The 19,001-nt window shown below is 54.8% G+C and overlaps 1 protein-coding gene across 19 annotated transcripts in view; it reads right to left on the bottom strand.

Annotated features, from left to right (window-relative positions):
* The window catches only part of HSF2BP (heat shock transcription factor 2 binding protein), an 86,020-nt gene that overhangs the window by 59,482 nt on the left and 7,537 nt on the right, over positions 1 to 19,001 (bottom strand). For 7 of the 19 annotated variants that reach the window (XM_089330481.1, XM_051830140.3, XM_089330483.1 and 4 more), the window contains 3 exons: positions 12,806 to 12,909; positions 4,016 to 4,165; positions 3,147 to 3,279 (listed from right to left, as the gene is read on the bottom strand). The exons of 2 other annotated variants lie outside the window; for them this stretch is intronic. In XM_089330481.1, coding sequence (XP_089186607.1) covers positions 3,147 to 3,279; positions 4,016 to 4,165; positions 12,806 to 12,871 — 349 coding nt within the window. In that variant the 5' untranslated portion in view covers positions 12,872 to 12,909. Of the gene's footprint in view, positions 1 to 3,146; positions 3,280 to 4,015; positions 4,166 to 12,805; positions 12,910 to 14,524; positions 14,660 to 19,001 lie in introns of those variants that run through there. 10 more of the 19 variants (XM_070071780.2, XM_089330479.1, XM_089330474.1 and 7 more) reach the window with 6 other exon arrangements.

The raw sequence follows: 19,001 nt of genomic DNA, 5'->3' as shown, positions 1-19,001 counted from the left end.
GCAGCGGCCTGGAGGGCCAGGAGAGATGGTCCTGACACACAGAAGGCCGGGCTGGTTAGCTGTGTGCCCCCAGGAGGCCGTCAGGAGGCTATGCTGATCCAGTCCTACCTGTGTTCCCAACACCAAAGAGTAATTTCCACACTGCGTTACTCTCTAACATTACTTGGACACAGAAATCAGAAATAAGAGGCAAAGAGGGCCAGCGCCGCGGCTCACTAGGCTAATCCTCCACCTGCAGCACCGGCACCCCGGGTTCTAGTCCCGGTTGGGGCACCGGTTCTGTCCCGGTTGCTCCTCTTCCAGTTCAGCTCTCTGCTGTGGCCCAGGAAGGCAGTGGAGGATGGCCCAAGTGCTTCGGCCCTGTACCTGGGAGGCCAGGAGGAAGCACCTGGCTCCTGGCTTCAGCCTGGCTCAGCCCTGGCCCCTGCGGCCATTTGGAGAGTGAACCAGTGAATGGAAGACCTCTCTCTCTCTCTCCTCTCTAACTCTGACTTTCAAATAAATCTTTTAAAAAATTAGCTCAAATAATTTTTGTTTTGTTTTTAAATATTTATTTATTTATCTGAAAGTCACAGAGAAGGAGAGGCAAAGGCAGAGAAAGAGAGAGAGAGGTCTTCCATCCACTGGTTCACTCCCCAGATGGCAGCAACAGGCCAGGCCAAAGCCAGAAGCCAGGAGCTTCTTCCAGGTCTCCTATGTGGGCGCAGGGCCCAGGGCCTTAGGCCATCTTCTGCTGCTTTTCCCAGGAACATCAGCAGGGAGCTGAGCAGGAAATAGAGCAGCAGGGACTTGAACAGGCACCATGTGGGACTGCTGGCACTGCCGGTGGCAACCTTACCACCTACACCACAGCACTGGTGCTGGGATTTTAGTTACAGTAACAAAAAGCCAATTAGCACACATGGCTACATGCATTTGTCCAAACCCACAGAACTACAAAAAGGTAAATACACAACAATAAAGACCGTGTGTATGCAAGTTTTTAAAAAGAACAGTTCTAGGCCGGCGCCGCAGCTCACTAGGCTAATCCTCCGCCTGCGGCGCTGGCACACTGGGTTCTAGTCCCAGTCGGGGCACCAGATTCTGTCCAGGTTGCCACTCTTCCAGGCCAGCTCTCTGCTGTGGCCCGGGAGTGCAGTGGAGGATGGCCCAGGTGCTTGGGCCCTGCACCCCATGGGAGACCAGGAGAAGCACCTGGCTCCTGCCTTCGGATCAGCGCGGTGCGCCGACCGCAGCGGCCATTGGAGGGTGAACCAACGGCAAAGGAAGACCTTTCTCTCTGTCTCTCTCTCTCACTGTCCACTCTGCCTGTCAAAAAAATTAAAACAAAAAAAAAAAAAAAAAAAAACAGCACCGGAAGGTACGCTTCCTCCCAAATTCACACATGTGCAAAACTGAGTACCCACTTCCCGCTCTTCACAAGGGCTCTCACCTAAGGCACATGGGCAGAAGACAAGGCCAGCCGGGCTGGAATGTGGGCCACACGCTGGCCTTGGCCGACAGCAAGTGCCTCTGCACTGCAGCAGGCAGCGCACGCTCACGCAGCGAATCACCAGCCCCGGGGGCCTTGCAGAGAGAAGAAGCCCAATCGCCAAGCTTGCTAACGCCTCTGTTAGAGACCACCTTCCAGCACTGAAACAGGAAGCACAGCAAGTCTGCTCCGACGACAGGCGCTGGGATGAACACAGACAGCCACCGAGAGACGAGACTGCCAGACGCGGCAGTCGGCTCCACCCACGCATCAGCAATTTTTAAGAGACTACGGAAAAAATATGTACGCGAGACCTGATGCACTGGGATGACACAGAACCACCATGAAGAAAACACCATCTTCCTCCCTCCAGTCGCAGAGAATGGCCGCACGAGGCGCACGGGGTACAGCAGAGAAAGACCATGGAGAAGGGAACATCACACAGTGGGTACGATTTTCTTAAGATTTTTATCTGAAAGGCGGAGTTAGAGATAGAGAGATCTTCCATCTACTGACTTGTTTCCCAAACGGCGGCGACAGAAGCCCGGAACTCCCCTGGGGTCTCCAACATGGTGTCAGGGATCCAAGCACTTGGACCACCTGCTGCTGCCTTCTCGGGTGCAATACAGGGAGCTGGATCAGAAGCATCCGGGACTCAAAATGGTGCTCCGTGGGGCCGGCGCTGTGGCGCAGCAGGTAAAACCATTACCTGCAGTGCCGGCATCCTATATGGGTACCAGTTCCAGTCCCAACTGCTCCGCCTCCAATCCAGCTCTCTTCTAAGGCCTGGGAAAGCAGTGGAAGATGGCTCAAGTCCTTGGGCCCTTGCACCCACATGGGAGACCTGGAAGAAGCTCCTGGCTCCTGGCTTCAGATCAGCGCAGCTTCGGCCGTTACAGCCAACTGGGGAGTGAACCAGCAAATGGAGGCCCCCCCCCACCTCCTCTCTCTCTGAAACTCTGACTTTCAAATAAATAAATAAATATTTAAAAATCAAAAAAAAAAAATATATATATATATATATGGTGCTCCAACATGGGATGCTGGCAGGGCAGAAAGCGGCTTACACACCGGGCCATAAGAGGCCCCGCAGGCAGCGGCCGGACCACCATGACTTCAGAACATCAGGCTCCCCCGAGGACACCACCTCCCAGCTGCCGAGAAATCACCCACCCCGGCTCCATCCCTGTCAGTCTGTCCGTGTTATCCTTACTCCGGGAAAGGTTTAACATCACAATCTCGCAGGAGCAATCTACTGAAGAGATCATGTCAGTCTTTGGAATTCCTTAATTATGATCCTAAAATGATAACAAGAGCTCAGTCTCAGCTTGGCCTGAGGCTGTCGCTTTAGCCAGACGTTAGCTAAAGGATGATGATCCAAAGGGCAGCTAGCTGACCTCAGAGCCTGTGTCCGTTTTCACTTCTGCCCATGCACATAAGCAAACAGCACCTACAACACTCACCCACGTTTCCCGCAGGTCGCTCTTCGTAACTGACACCAGATTCACCTGCAGTGACTTTCCGAACTATACACACCTGGTGCCACCCCCGAGCCAGGCTCAGGGTCTCCAGGGTGAGGCCTGCACAGCACATGATGCCCACAGACGCTGGCACACACCCCTGCCAGCGGTCCCCGTGCACAGAGCAGCCGTCACGCGCGGCGAGCAGTACTTACTTGTCACAATTCCAGCTAAAGCAAAGACAAACTGGTTTTCGTCAGAATCAAGCTCTTTGACATCTCCATCCAGGGACTTCACAAAACTCTCCATTGTCTGCCCAGTGATGCTGAAAAACTTCAAAGCCTTGTCCTGAAAGTTGAGAAATGACATGTCACACCTTCCCATAGTTATCCTGTTTCTAATCACGTAAGGTCACCCCATCGCCCCACAGCTTCCTCGTGTCATCCCCCTCTCTGTCAAAGGCAAACTCAGCCCCCGCTGCCTCCGAGCACCATTTCCACCTCCTCGAGCTTCCCTCCCTGCTCCTGCCATTTCTCCCTGCGTGAAACCCTCCCGTACACCTGTCCACACACACAGATGCCTGTTTAGGAACACGTAACATCCAAAAAACTAAACAGTACATCACTGCACAAGCACGCTGCAACCCTGGTAAATGCAGGCACAAGGGCACTTCAAAGAGATAACAGAGGTAAGCTTATTTGGGGATGAGAAATTTTGAAATCCACGCATGGAAGACTTCAAGAAGTTCATGGAAAATGATTATGGAAAAATTATGATGGATTTCCCTGTTTTGCACCAAAATAATCTTTTGATTCTATTTCCCATGAAGGTCGTTCACGTCAGCAGTCACACAGTCGCAAGCACCCCAGGGGCTCTGGGAGAGAACATCTTGTGCAGAGGCTCCCAGAGCAGTGGGGTGCGGCGGAGCAGCCCCGCGGACGTCGGGGACCACGGGAGTGAACAGCAGACAGGCAGAGGGCCCCTTCAGTCTCCTCTCACTTCAGCGGCCCGATACACACTCAGAACACATCCAGGGGCGCACAGCACTGATCAGCAGTACTAGGTCGGCACTGGCCAGGCTTACTCCGCCCAGAATGGCTTTGACGACCTCCTCGCTGCTGGAGACGCCCCACAGGAGGGTGCAGGCCGCCGCCCCCATCTCCGTGCAGTACTCTGCCTGCTGCAGCAGCTGCTGCTTCGCCTCATTCAGCTGCTGCCGAAGAGCCAGTTTCTCCTGAAATCAAAACAAAGTGACCCTGGAGGAAGGACCGCCAGTGCTCCAAGTATCCCTCTCCTCTGTCACAGGGGTCTCCGCTGAAGAAGGAAACGCACTGTGGACGTCAGCAGGGACGGTGACATGGACAGTGCTTACAAACGGGGCTTTGGGGAGGTGACAGGCGTGGCCAGTCACAAGACACCACACCGACAGACATGCTCCCTCCACCGTGACGCCCCGTGCTGCCTCGGACTCTGCCGACGAGAATGCCATGATCGGAGTCCAAACCAACGAGGCCCCCTCAGTCTTTGGTTAGGAACCTCCAAGACAATGAACTGAAGTACACGTTCATTAAAAAAATTTATTTTACTTGAAAGGCAGAGTTGGCGGTTGAGGGGAGAGACAAAGAGAGAGGCCTTCATCCACTTGATCACTCCCCAAATGGCTGCAATGGCCAGAGCTGGGCCAATCCAAAGCCAGGAGCCAGGAGCTTCTTCTAGGGGCCTAAGGACTTGGGCCATCTTCCACTGCTTTCCCAGGCCACAGCAGAGAGCTGGATCAGAAGTGGAACAGCCAGGACTTGAAACAGCACCCACATAAGATGCCAGCACTGCAGGCGGCAGCTTTACCTGCTACGCCACAGCGCCAGCCCATCCAATAAGTAACCTTAAAAAAAAATGGAGCTGGCAGTGTGGCACAGCGGGTTAAAGCCCCGGTCTGCAGTGCCAGCTTCCATATGGGCTCCAGTTCCAGTCCCAGTTGTTCCACTTCCAATCCAGCTCTCTGCTGTGGCCTGGGAAAGCAGTGGAAGATGGCCCAGGTCCTTGGGCCCCTGCACCCACGTGGGAGACCCGGAGGAAGCTCCTGGCTGCCGGCTTTATCAGAACAGCTCCAGCAGTTGCGGCCAATTGGGGACTGAACCACTGAATGGAAGCTTGCTCGCGCGCGCTCTCGCTCTCTCTCTCTCTCTCTAACTCTGACTTTCAAATAAATAAGTAAATCTTAAAAAAAAAAGAAAAGAGGGGGGCCAGCACTGTGGTGTAGAAGATGAAGCCACCAACTGGAGCACCAGCATCCTATATGGGTGCCAGTTTGAGTCCCGGCTGCTCCACTTCCGATCCAGCTCTCTGCCGTGGCCTGGGAGAGCAGTAGAAGATGCCCCAAGTCCTTGGGCCCTGCACCCGCGAGGGAGACCTGGAAGAAGCCCTGGCTCCTGGCTTCAGCTCAGTGGAGGTCCAGCTGTTGCAGCTATATAGGGAGTGAGCCAGCAGATAGGAGATCTCTCTCTCTCCTCTCTCTCCTCTCTTCTCACCTCTCCCTCCCCCACTCCCCTCTCCTCTCTCCCCACCCCCTCCACTTCTGCCTCTAACTCTGCTTTCAAGTAAATAAATAAATCGTTTAAAAAAAAAAAAAAAAGGTACACGATCTGTGAATACACACTGTAAGGCATTACTGAGAGAAACCAGAGCTCTAACACGTGGAGAGAGACCACATCCACGGACTGGAAAGCTGAGTACTGCTAAGACAGCGCCTCCCCTAAACCGATCCAGACTCGACTCAACGCCATCAGAATCTCGGCAGGCTCTTTGTACACAGTGATACTCTGCGTCTAAAAGAAGACTCAGGAGACCCGAACACGACTGACCAACGGCAGCCTCGGCAGCCCAACACTGCCGGACCGAGAAGCAGGGCTTCCTGTAAAGCCCAGAAGCAGGTCCGTGGGCACTGGCCCAGGAATGGACACTCAAAGCCACCTGAAACCCAGCTGCTGACGTTGACGAGGAAACCCCACGAAGGACAGTCTTCTCAACAACTGACGCTGAAGCTAGGCGTTTACGTGCACACCGAGACAACACACCGAGACACCCAACGCACACCAAGACAACCCAACGCACACCGAGACAATTCAATGCACACCCAATGCACACCGAGAGACACCCAACGCACACCGAGACAATCCAACGCACACCCAACGCACACCGAGACACCCAACGCACACCAAGACAACACACCAAGACACCCAACGCACACCAAGAGACACCCAACGCACACCGAGACAACACACTGAGACACACCCAACGCACACCGAGACACACCTAACGCACACCAAGACAACCCAACGCACACCGAGACACACCCAACCCACACCGAGACACACCCAACACACACCGAGACAACCCAACACATACCGAGACACACCCAACGTACAACTTCTCAAAGAAAACTATGAACAGATTACACAAGTGTTTCATATAACAACAAAACCATGATCCAATAAAGAATAGTAACAGGCCGGCGCCGCAGCTCACTAGGCTAAACCTCTGCCTGTGGCGCCGGCACACCGGGTTCTAGTCCTGGTCAGGGCGCCGGATTCTGTCCAGGTTGCCCCTCTTCCAGGCCAGCTCCCTGCTGTGGCCAGGGAGTGCAGTGGAGAATGGCCCAGGTGCTTGGGCCCTGCACCCCATGGGAGACCAGGAGAAGCACCTGGATCCTCACTTCGGATCAGCGCAGTGCGCCAGCCACAGTACGCCAGCCGCGGCGGCCATTGGAGGGTGAACCAACGGCAAAGGAAGACCTTTCTCTCTGTCTCTCTCTCTCACTGTCCACTCTGCCTGTCAAAAAAAAAAAAAAAAAGGAAGGACATGGGAGAGGCCCCTGGACTTCTTAAAACTTCTTGTGAATCTGCTAAGCAGTTCCAAAAAAACCAAAGTGGCTTGAGCTGCCTGGTGTACAGCTGTGTAGATATACCAGGATGATCCCAGGTGCACTGTCACAGTACAAGAATCTGCCGGCAGGGCCGGCGCTGTGGCGCAGCGGGTTAACACCTTGACCTGCAGTGCCGGCAACCCACATGAACACCGGTTTGAGTCCCGGCTGCTCCACTTCCGATCCAGCTCTCTGCTGGCCTAGGAAAGCACTGGAAGATGTCCTTGGGCTGCTGCACCTGCATGGGAGACACGAGGAGGCTCCTGGCTCCTGGCTTCAGATTGGCGCAGCTCCAGCCGTTGCAGCCAATTGGAAAGTGAACCAGCAGATGGAAGACCTCTCTCTCCCTCTCCTTTCTCTGTGTAACTCTTTCAAATAAATAATTAAATCTTTTAAAAAATAAAATAAAGTCAGCTCTGCGAGCCCTGCATCATAAGCTGCGCCGGAGACCACAGGAAAGGCGCAGGGAGACAGCGGGGAGGCAGGGGGGAGGCCGCGGGGAGACAGTGGGGGGGGCAGTGGGGAGGCAGCGGGGAGGCAGGGGGGAGGCAGGGGGGAGGCCGCGGGGAGACAGTGGGGGGGGGGGGCAGTGGGGAGGCAGCGGGGAGGCCCTGTCATCGGGGAGACAGCAGGGAGACAGCGGGGAGGCAGCGGGGAGGCCGCGGGGAGACAGTGGGGGGGGCAGTGGGGAGGCAGCGGGGAGGCAGGGGGGAGGCCGCGGGGAGACAGTGGGGGGGGGCAGCGGGGAGGCAGCGGGGAGGCCCTGTCATCGGGGAGACAGCAGGGAGACAGCGGGGAGGCAGCGGGGAGGCCCTGTCCACCAGCACACAAGCTACGGCCTTGTTGTAGCAAACCCAAGGGGTTTCTATCTGCATTAAACTGGGTGGATTACTCAACAGGAAACTCAACTGGACACACAAGATAGTTTAAAATGTTCCCACACTTTAACTAAGGTCTTAGTACCAGGGCAATAAGCCAGGAGACAGGAACTCCCTGACACAGCCACTTCATCTCCTCTGAAAGTTACTGCAATGGCTTGTTTTTAAGCAACACAACTAAAATGCCAGCAAAAATATGCATTTTTCCTTGGGCTATCAATTTAAAAAGAAACAAAGGCTGGCGCCGCGGCTCACTAGGCTAATCCTCCGCCTGCGGCGCCAGCACACCGGGTTCTAGTCCCGGTCGGGGCGCCGGATTCTGTCCCGGTTGCCCCTCTTCCAGGCCAGCCCTCTGCTGTGGCCAGGGAGTGCAGTGGAGGATGGCCCAAGTGCTTGGGCCCTGCACCCCATGGGAGACCAGGAGAAGCACCTGGCTCCTGCCTTCGGATGAGCGTGGTGCGCCGGCCGCGGCGGCCATTGGAGGGTGAACCAACGGCAAAGGAAGACCTTTCTCTCTGTCTCTCTCTCTCACTGTCCACTCTGCCTGTCAAAAAATAAAAATAAAGAAAAAGAAAAAGAAACAAAAATATAAGATTCTGTTCAATTGAAGCTTCAGTCTTACCGAAGAACCTCGGCAATCTAAGGCAGGCCCAGAGCAGCGGGCCGCACTCCCAGCTCCTACGAATCCTCTCCTGCTGCGCAACTCCAGGCCACGCACACTGAGGCCCAGAGCAACTCAGACTGCCACTTCTTTAAAAAGACTTAATTTATTTATTTGAAAGAGTTATAGAGAAATAGAGGGGGAGGGAGGGAGGCGGAGGAGAGGCCTTCAATCCACTGGCTCACTCCCCAAATGGCTCCAACGGCTACAGCTGAGCTGATCTGGAGCCAGGAGCGTCTCCTGGGTGTCCCATTACGGTGCAGGGCCTAAGGACGTGGGCCATCCTCAACTGCTCTCCCAGGCCGATTAGCAGGGAGCTGGATTGGAAGTGGAGCAGCCGGGACTCAAACCAGCATCCATGTAAGATGCCACACTGCAGGCCAGGACTTTAACCTACTGTGCCACAGTGCCAGCCCCCAGACAGCCACTTCTGTTTATTAAGATCTAACAGGGCTCTCTTGGCTCCTCTCATCTGCTCTCCTCCCTCCTCTCGTCTCCCTTCTCTCTGCTATACTCCTCCCCCCTCTCACTCCCCTCTCTCCTCTCCTCTCTCACTCCCCCCTCACTCCCCTCTCTCCTCTCCTCTCTCCTCCCCTCTCCTCCCTCACTCCCCTCTCTCACTCCCCCCTCTCCTCTCCTCTCTCTCTTGCCCTCTCTCCTCTTTCTCTCTCACTCCCCTCTCTCCTCTCCTCTCTCCTCTCCTCTCACTCTCCTCTCTCACTCCTCTCCTCTCTCCTCTTCTCTCTTACTCTGCTCTTCCCTCTTTGCCCCTTCCCCCTGGTCTGCTGGGTTTTCCCCAATAAACTCTTTCCCTCACTCCGGTGTTCAGTGTGCTTTGTGACGGATAACAGAAATATATAACACTGGTACGTTGGCCGGGAAAACCTTACGTTGGTGATCCAGCGTCCCCCAGTGACTCTGCTCCCGCTTTGGGGATCTCTGAGCTGCTCTGGGGTCCTGGATTTCTGCCAGTCACAAAACACACCCCAGAATTCCTTCCACGCCATCGAATGCGCTGCGATCTCCATCCATCTTTATCACTTCCGTGAGCATTTGGGAAAATGGAAGGAGACGCCATATGCTCAAGCTTTTCTATCTCTGACCTAAACCTCCTATGTGTACTGCTCTCTGGCCCAGGTCCTATTGGCCTCCAAAGTTTAAGCCAAAACCTCTGCCTTCCACGTGTGCAGCCCCAACTTTTCACTATCTCAGCTCACCATACCTCCCCCTCCCACCCAGGAATCAAAGTCTACTATACTACAGTGTCTGTTTAACTGTTCACAGCAGGTTATAATGGAACAAACGAAGGCCTTCAGCAACCAGGCGGTCAACCAAATGCTGCTACAGGGATGTACTCGGCTCCCCACCCAGAAGACAGCAGCCTGAGACATCGCCCCGTGCCAGCGAAGAGCACCTCGTCGCCCCATGTCAGCAGGAAGTAACTCTAAAGACAGATCACCGTCCCTCTACCCGTCCTGGACTTTTAGGACTAATGTAATCCCACAGAACTCCTGCTTTATAAAAAACAAAAGGGGGGAATGTTAGGAAACTGGCGAGTTGTAGCCCTCCGGCAAAGTTTTAAAAGGGCCTGTTCCTGAACACGTGGCTCCCTCTGCTCTCTCCTCTCATCTGCTCGCCCCTCTCCTCTCGTTTCCCCTCTCTCTGCTATATCTTCTCCCCTCCCCTCTCCTCTCTCCTCTTTCTCTCTTACTCTCCTCTTCCCTCTTTGCCCCTTCCCTTCGGTCTGCTGGGTTTTCCCCAATAAACCCTTTCCCTTTAAAAAAAAAAAAGATCTAAACAGGGCCCAGCACTGTGGCCTGTGGCACAGGTTAAACCTCCACCTGTAGCACCGGTATCTCATATGAGTTCTGGTTAGAGTCCCGGCTATGCCACTTCTTTTTTATTAATTATTTTTTTAAAGATTTATTTATGCATTTGAGAAGTAGATTTACAGACAGTGAGAGAGAGAGAGACAGAAAGAAAGGTCTTCCATCCGTTGGTTCACTCTCCAAATGGTCACAACGACCAGACCTGAGCTGATCCGAAGCCAGGAGCCAGGAGCTTCTTCCAGGTCTCCCACGTGGGTGCAGGGGCCCAAGGACCTGGGCCATCTTCCACTGCTTTCCCGGCCACAGCAGAGAGCTGGATCAGAAGAGGAGCCGCTGGGACTTGAACCAGCATCAATATGGGATGCCAGCACTGCAGGCCAGGGCTTTAACCCGCTGCACCACAGTGTAGGCCCCTCTTCCACTTCTTTTTGTTTTTCTTTCCTTTTTTTAATATTTTATTTATTTATTTGAGAGGTAGAGTTACAGACAGTGAGAGAGTGAGAGAGAGAGAGTGAGTGAGAGAGAGAGGTCTTCCATCTGCTAGTTCACTCCCCAGATGGCTGCAATGGCCGGAGCTGTGCCAAACTGAAGCCAGGTGCCAGGAGCTTCTTCCAGGTCTCCCACGTGGGGGCAGGGGCCCCAGCACTTGGGCCATCTTCTACTGCTTTCCCAGGCCATAGCAGAGAGCCAGATTGGAAGAGGGGCAGCTGGGACTCGAACCAGCGCCCATACGGGCTGCCAGCGCCGCAAGCGGAGGATGAACCTACTGCAGCACAGCATTGGCCCCTGCTATTGCGCCTGGGAAAGCAGAAGTTGGCCTGGGTTCTTGGGCCCCTGCACCCACGTGGGAGACCCAGAAAGAAGCTCCTGGCTCCTGGCTTCCGATCAGCCCAGGTCTAGCCACTGCAGCCATTTGGGGAGTGAACCAGCAGATAGAAGACCACTGTCTAACTTTGCCTCTCAAATAAATAAAAAAAAATAACATCTAACCAGAATGTGAGAAAACTAAAAATTTCAACATTAAATATAGGGTATTTAATCTAACTCTGACTTAAGAACAAAACTATTATTTACTACTTTCTCTATATTAAAATCTGTACAAAGCCCACTTGGGACTGGCACTGTGGCACAGAGAGTTAAGAGGCCACTTTGATGCTGCCAGCACCCCGCATGAGCGCTGGTCTGAGTCCCGCCTGCTCCACTTCCAGTCCAGTCCCTGCTAATGCGCCTGGGAAAGCAGCACATGACGGCCCAGGTACGTGGACCCCTACCACCCTTGCCAGACACTTGGATGGAGTTCCAGGCTCCTGGATTTGGTCTGGCCCAGCCCAGGCTGTTGTGGCCATTTGGAAAGTAAACCAGAAGATGGAAGAGAGAGCTCTCTCTCCTCCTTTCAATTTGTGTGTGTGTGTGTGTGTGTGTGTGTCCTTCTCTCCTTGTAACTCTGCTTTTCAAATAAATAATTCTTTAAAAAATAAAACACTGGTTGAGGAAAACCTCTGCTGCAGCCACAAACGTGTGGAAGCCCTGCGAGTGAGGAGGCAGCAGGCAACACAGCTGAGCACACAAGCATCGTGACCCTGGACAGCAGCTCACCTTCCTAGGCGTGTGCCTGCTGATACACCTGTGCTGGGAGACTCATGTGATGTGCAGACAGCTGCTGATGGCCTGTTTCCACACAGCAAACATCTGATACAGCGTGGCTGCTATTAGTAACGTTATTATTGTCTTATTAACCAAAAACAAAAACAGGTCCAAGCCCCAAAGTTTGCGAGAAGAGGCAGAACAGTTCTGGGTTTACAGAAGAATAAACAATTTATCCATCAAAAAATAAATAAAGACACATATTAAAAATATTATTATGGCCTATAAAATTGGTTATTTCTAGAACGTCAGTAATCTCCAAATCAGTTACAAACACTTCGAGGTAACGAATCCGTCCCCAGGTACAAGTCATTATGTGCATTTTATTCCCCCTGAGACTCCTGTTAGGAATGCTTGCACTTTGGAGTGTACCTTCTTTTTAAGATTCATTTACTTATTTGAAAGGCAGAGTTAGAGACAGAGACAGAGACAGAGACAGAGAGAGAGAGAGAGAGGCAGAGGCACAGAGAGAGAGAGAGAGAGAGGTCTTCCATCCGCTGGTTCACTCCCCAGATGGATGCAACGGACGGAGCTTTGCCAATCCAAAGCCAAAAGCCAGAGCTTTCTCCAGGTCTCCCATGTGGGTGCAGGGACCCAAGCACTTGGGCATCTTCTACTGCTTTCCCAGGCCACAGCAGAGAGCTGGATCGGAAGAGGAGCAGGCAGGACTCAAACCAGCACCTATACAGCATGCGGCACTGCAGTCGGCAGCTTCACCAGCTACGCCACAGCGCTGGCCTCATCCTCTTTAAGGATGAAAATTAAAAGGCCTCAAGTGAATAGTCTTCATGGTAAATCGCTGTGGACTCCAACTGTTCTCCTGCCTTGCAACCCACTCAGAATCCCACCCTGTGAAATACCACCTCTGGAGGATGAAGGTGGACACCAGGAGCCGCTGCTCAGGAGGAGTGAGAGGCAGGGTGGGTGCCCGGCTCCGTACCTTCCTCTCCCGCACGCCGTCAGCCTGCACGGTCTCCAGCCGGGATTTAAAGTGCTCGCAGTCCATTCTCAGCTGCTCTAATTCTTGCTCTTTCCTTTCCAGGTCTACAGGAGACAGACATGAAAATACTCAAGATGTTTCAAATCACTGATCGCCCCTAAGCACCTGCTCAGCCCAGCCTTGTGCTGCAGAGTCTGTAGGGACTCCCTAAGTCAGAACTCCCTGTTGACTTCTAAGCAGCCCACATGGACCAGCACCCAAAGGCCTGGCTTTTTAAGTCCCTATCAGCTTTTAGCCCGCAGCAGAAAGGACCTCCGCGTCTTTGTGTTTTGCGTCTGAAGGCCTCGCTGTGCTGTCAGACGTGTACTCCAGGCTGCAAGCACGCGTGTTATTTAAAGCACTGGAGGCGGAGCTGAGAAGCCCGCCCGTCTCGAGGCACAGACTCGTCTCTGCTCCACGAGCAGCAGGAGGCCCGGCGCGCAGGCGGTGCCAGCACGCGCTGACTCACACAGCCAGCTCGCCAGCTGGCCGCCGGACTCAATGGGAACAACTGCAGTAGTAGTCAATGGAGGCGGGAGAGGGACGGAGGCCAAGACGAGGGCCCCGTGACGCCTCCTCCCCCCACATTCATTTCATTGATGCGTCAGATGGCAACAAAAACCCCAAAAGACAGCCATGGCAATTAATCAGAAGTGTTACCAAATGCAAATTTAAAATGTCACGCTACTGAATTACTGACATTCAAAAAATCAAATATGCAACTCAAAATTGTGAGTGCTCCATCCACAGGGCTGAGAAGGGTCGGGTTTTGTGCTACCGTACCCCCAGGTCTGCAGGCAGAGCTAAGCAAGGCTGTGCAACTTCTCCGATCGAAGCAGCAACACCACACAACAGTGATTTTCCAACACTCGTGCGCCTCAGAATCCGGATGCTTTGACAAAACCCACAGGGCTGACCATCCCTGCAGGCTTCGAGCAGGCTGGGGTGGCCCTGAGAAGCCACATTTCTAACCCACGCCCAGAGAGGTGGAGGCTGCTTGTCTGGGGGCCACACTTTGAGAACGACGGCTTCAGGATGACGGCAGATGAAATGCAAGGACACGCGCTGGCAGCAGCCACAGGAACAGGAGGGCAGAGGGCAGAGGGCAGAGGGCAGAGGGCAAAGGGCAGGGACGGCAGCCTGAAGACAGAGCCCTGCTGTACTTGCAGGGCCCACGCTCAGCACAGTCCACTCTGGAGGGCAAGGAGGAGCCACGGGGGTTCCTGGAGCTCTGGGGGAAGAAACAGGGGAGACCACCCGCTCCAGAGAGAACTACAGGTGAATATTCAGACCAGCTGGAGATCCCATCGCTGGCTGGCAAAGCCTCTCTCAGACCAGTGAGGCAACGTGGGCTATCAGAGCTCTCTCCTCCACACTGCGCACAACGGGACCGGACCGGCAGGCTTTCTTCTGTGCCACCAGGAGTCAAAGCCGACCTACCACTCCGCGTGTAAAGCTGCACATGGTAACGGTGCTAATGGAGAGATACTACTGTTACACACGCACCACAAGCTTTATAATCAGGATGAAATACACACCAGACAGAAACGAAATGAAATGAAGTCAGAACAGCGGTGAGATTATCAGTGAATTAAACATGTTCCCTTGTAGTTAACTCAGATTTCTATTATTAAATATTCAACCACGATAATGAAAATAGGAAGTTACGTTTCTACAAACCTCAGCAGGTGTAAACACCTGCAGGAACTCACTGTGAACGCCAGACTGCCTGTCCTTGTGGCAATTTCACAATCCCTGCTCTGCGTGGTATGTGACCTTCAAGAAAGTTAACACCCCACACAGGCACAGCCCTGCCACTCCAGGAGGCTGCTCAGAGGCCACACCCAGCCACAGCAGCCCCCAAGCAGCAGGTGCCTTTCTGCTGTGTGAGGCCGCCGCCCTGTGGCCAGACAGGAGCACTGCTCAGCCTCCTAACGACCACCTTGCAGCTTGCACCTGGGCTCGCTGCATGGGCCCTTGAACCACCACGGGGACGGGTTTTCCTCAGTCTGTCTCACGCCACAGCCCCAACGTGCAGAAGAGTATATGGAATGCAGAGGCACTTCACCATTATCTGTCACAACAATGAATTTCACTTCATACATTTCTTCTCCCTTTGAAGTTTATTTATTCATTTGACAGAGTCAGAGAGAGAAGGAGAGACAGAGACATCTTCCATCTGCTGGTTCACTCCCCAGATGGCCACAATGGCCAGTGCTGAGCCAGGCCGAAGCCAGGAGCTTCGTCCAGGTCTCTCACATGGGTGGCAGGGCCATCTTGTATTGCTTTTCCCAGGCCGTTAGCAGGGAGCTGGACCGGAAGTGGAACGGGCAGCACATGAACCAGCACCCACGTGGGATGCCAGCAGCGCAGGCAGCAGCTCTTCACCTGCCACACCACAACGCCAGCTGCCTCCTCCCGACTCTTGACTGGAAGAAGGCACAGTGACTTCGGCCACCTGCATGTCTCACGCATCTGTAAGGACAGTATAATGCTTCTGCAAAGACTCTGAAGAACCAGGGACAGAAATAAGTCCGGGAGCGATACGTTACCTGTCATCAACACAGTGTCTCACTCAGCCTTGGCATCAGAACAGGGCGGGCCGCCACCTGGCCCAGCCTGCATTGTCACTGCTCATCCTTAGCGATCTTACGACGGCAACAGCATGAAAGGACGGTGAGGCCGACACGAACACCTGGCACGGACGCTTCCACCTCAACCTCTCCTGAAACGGCATCTCCTAGCTTTAACACTGCTGACACCGCGAGAATGACTTACCTCCAGATCACTCCACAGGCAAGACAGAACTGTCCTGAAAAGTAGGGCTTCTAAACACCGACGAAAGAAATGAAAGGACCCCAAAGGGCCAGTGTGCCTGCCTGTACCCCCAGCCTGCCCACTGTCCATGTGTTCGCAGGTGTGCTGACCTCCGCAAACACGTACCAAAATAAAGGTTTCAAGAGTCACTAACTGTTAACTCCCTTGCTCTGAGACACTTAGCGAAGAGTTCAGTCAGCGCCGATGGCCTGCTCCTGGCCTGCAGCTGCCATCTGGGTCACATGTCAGATTTCTGCGACTGCAGGAAACAGTGCCACAGCCAGATGGCTGAGGACAGACCTGCGCGGTCTCACACGCCTGCTGCCAGAGCCAGCGTGAGGGTCTGCAGGGATGCCCCTCGCTTCCCCAGCCCCTCCTCCCAGGTGGCAGCATCATTCCAAGCCCCGCCTCCACCCTCACATGTTCTCTCTGTCTCTTCCAGCGTATTTCTCCACGTCACACTCCTGCCAACTCACAACACGAATCATTGCACAGCTTCCTGGGGCTTCATCGAGCTCCGACACATGACAATCAGGGCTGTGTGGGACCCACAAGTTTCCATTCCAAGGCCCTCCTAGCCCATGGCTCCCCATGCACACAGCCCAACCTCCAAGATGACTCTGGATCCTTCCGAGGCCCCAACTAGCAGGAGTGGGGGTGGGTGGATAGCTCCCAAACAGAAGAACACCCAGATCTACGCCCACTCACAGTCGAAGGCCCTGATACACCGCACATTCGGAGACGCAGCCACCACAGAAGGCGTCAGCACCTCAGAGCTCACGGGGGTGATTCAGAGCCCCCCGGGGGCCACCCATCAGCTCTGACACCCGTGCCGAGCACCAATCTTAGAGCCAACAAGAACCACAACCGCAGGATGGGCCGATTCTGCACTGCAGGAGCAGGATTCTACAAGCCGAAACAGAATTCTCCTCAGTGCCCGACTGACACCCGTGTGGTTTCCCATGTTGGCACGTGTCTACCCTCTGCTGCCTAGGAGGCTCTTCACCCACCTCCTAGTCCCCACTCCTCCACCAGGTCCTCCCGGACCCCCGAGGCCTTCCCCGCACTCACCCCGTCACCGTGGGTGGGCCTCGTGTCCCCCTCCTACCAAGTCCCTGGAGGACTCCGATCATCTCACAGAGATGTACGGGTGCCTTCAGGAACCAGGACGGAAAAGCCAAGTCCACGGTCAGACCTCACGGGACCATCTCTGCTAAGGCTCTCTCAACTGCCCATTCTCTCCTAGGGCTCTGCTTCGGGGTGCAGTCCCCGGCAGGCCCCTCAAACAGCAAGGTCCTCACCATGAAGGGGCAGAGACCTACAGAGCACTCCCACTCACGGACTCAGCCCACGGAAACGCAGAGCCCAGTGTGGTGCCCCTCCGCCAGCTCACGGAACTCCACAGACCCTCCTTCCACAAAGAACCCTCGGCGCCCTCCGACCTGCTGAAGAGATGGTGCCCAGGAGGCTGTCACGGAGTGCCTGTGTCAGGCAGATCTCCCAACTCAGCGACGCCCCAGGGCGCTCTTCCCATGTGCCAAAAACTAAGTCCAAAAAGTAAAATGAACAGGCCAGCGTAGCAATGAGCAGGTTAAGCTGCCGCCTGCAACACCAGCATCCGTTATCAGAGCACTGGTCCAAGTCCCAGCTGCGCCACTTCCAAACCAGCTCCCGGCTAACGGGCCTGAGAAAGAAGGCCAAGTGCTCGGGCCCCTGCCGCCCACACGGGAGACCCCAGCCCAGCCCTGGCTGCTGCGGTCATTTGAGGAGTGACCCAGCAACAGAAGATCTCTCTCTACCTCACTCTCTCCCTCCCTCTCATCACTCAGCCTTTCAAATAAATTAATTTTTTAAAAAAAGAAATAGTACTTTTAAAGAAATCAGAACATTCCAGGATTCATTAAAAAAATTAAAGAACATAAATGCATTTGAAGTCCTAGCTCCCATTCTAAGCCAGCCAAACACCATTTTAATCAGCTGTCAAAACGTTAAACCAAAGGAAGGAGAGGAAAACTGGAGCCAGAACACAGAAATAGCATTTTGATTTCCTGACAAAAATCTGCTTCCAAATACACTGGCGGAATCTTCCGTGAGATGGAGAAAGTGTGTGACTAACGGGCATTCGGCGGCTGCCGGCACTGCCAGCATCCCTGGCACTGGCCCACGCCACCACCGCCATCTGCACCCCAGAGCTCCCAGCCCACGGCAAACTTCCGAAGGAGAGGCTCAGCTCCTGCCTTCCTCATCCCACGACACCCGGCAGTGCCTGACAAACTGCCAGGCATGTAACAGCGCCCACCTGGTTAGCACCCAGCCCACAAAGCCACGCCAGCCTCCCGGCACTCGAGCGAGGCCTGCCCAAGCGTCTCCCACACCACAGTCGAGGCACCTGCTTTCCATTCCTGACACGCCAGCCACGAGGACGCCGTGGGCCAGGAGTGACGCGCCCCTGCCCCGCCGCGTGGCCAGGAGTGACGCGCCCCCCCCCCACCGCGTGGCCAAGAGTGACGCGCCCCAGCCTGTCTGCCCACAGGCCCCTTTCCGCCCGCTTCTAGCTTCACACTCCCGTGTCAGGGACACTCCCCATGTGCCTCAGGGACTCTGCACCCTGCTTTGTGCTCCAAAAGGCTGACACCCACCTGACACCCACGTCTGCAGCCACTGGGCTCCCCGTCCTGTAGCTTCCTGCTGGGTACAGCAGGCAGCAGGGCCGGCAGGACCCTGGGGGATGAGACGGGCTAAGGCTCACTGACTGCTCCACTCTCCTTACCCTCCCTTGCGGCTGAAGCCAAGGGTACTGTCAATCACCTCCCAGTCACGCCCCTCACCAAGGCCGATGACCCCTCCTGCTCCTGGCCCCGAGCAGGCCACGGCGCACCACACTTGTGATCTCCTGGGCACTTCGCTCCACGTGCTGTCCCTCAGCCCTGCCCCTCCTGCGAGCCACCTGTCCACCATGCTCTCTGCACTCTGCCAGCTCAGAGCACGACACGCTGCGCAGGCTCCTGCCCGGGCCGTAGCAAAAGCCACATCAAGCTCAGCCCCTCACCATGCTCACTCTCGGGCCGTCTCCACGGTCCCCCCACTCCCAGAGCCCGAGCGCCCTCTCTTCTCACCAACACCAAACTCCCAGGAAATGAATCTCAGAGGCTTCGGGGTCCCACGGCAGAGCCTGCGCGCCCGGAATCGCTCCAGTTCCGCCGCCTTCTGACGGCCATCTCCACTCCATGCTATGCTTCCTGAACGCTCTACTGGGAAGCAGTTTCACACTCACAAATGTTTCATGGGAAAAACACAAAGAATGCCCGTCCACGCGCGCGCGCACTCGGACACACCGAGA

The sequence above is a fragment of the Oryctolagus cuniculus genome, chromosome 4, assembly GCF_051225735.1.
Source record: "Oryctolagus cuniculus isolate XC-2025 breed Fujian yellow rabbit chromosome 4, ASM5122573v1, whole genome shotgun sequence".
NCBI lineage: Eukaryota > Metazoa > Chordata > Mammalia > Lagomorpha > Leporidae > Oryctolagus > Oryctolagus cuniculus.
The sequence above is the reverse complement of the archived record's forward strand: the minus strand, read 5'-3'. Positions and strand labels throughout refer to the sequence as shown.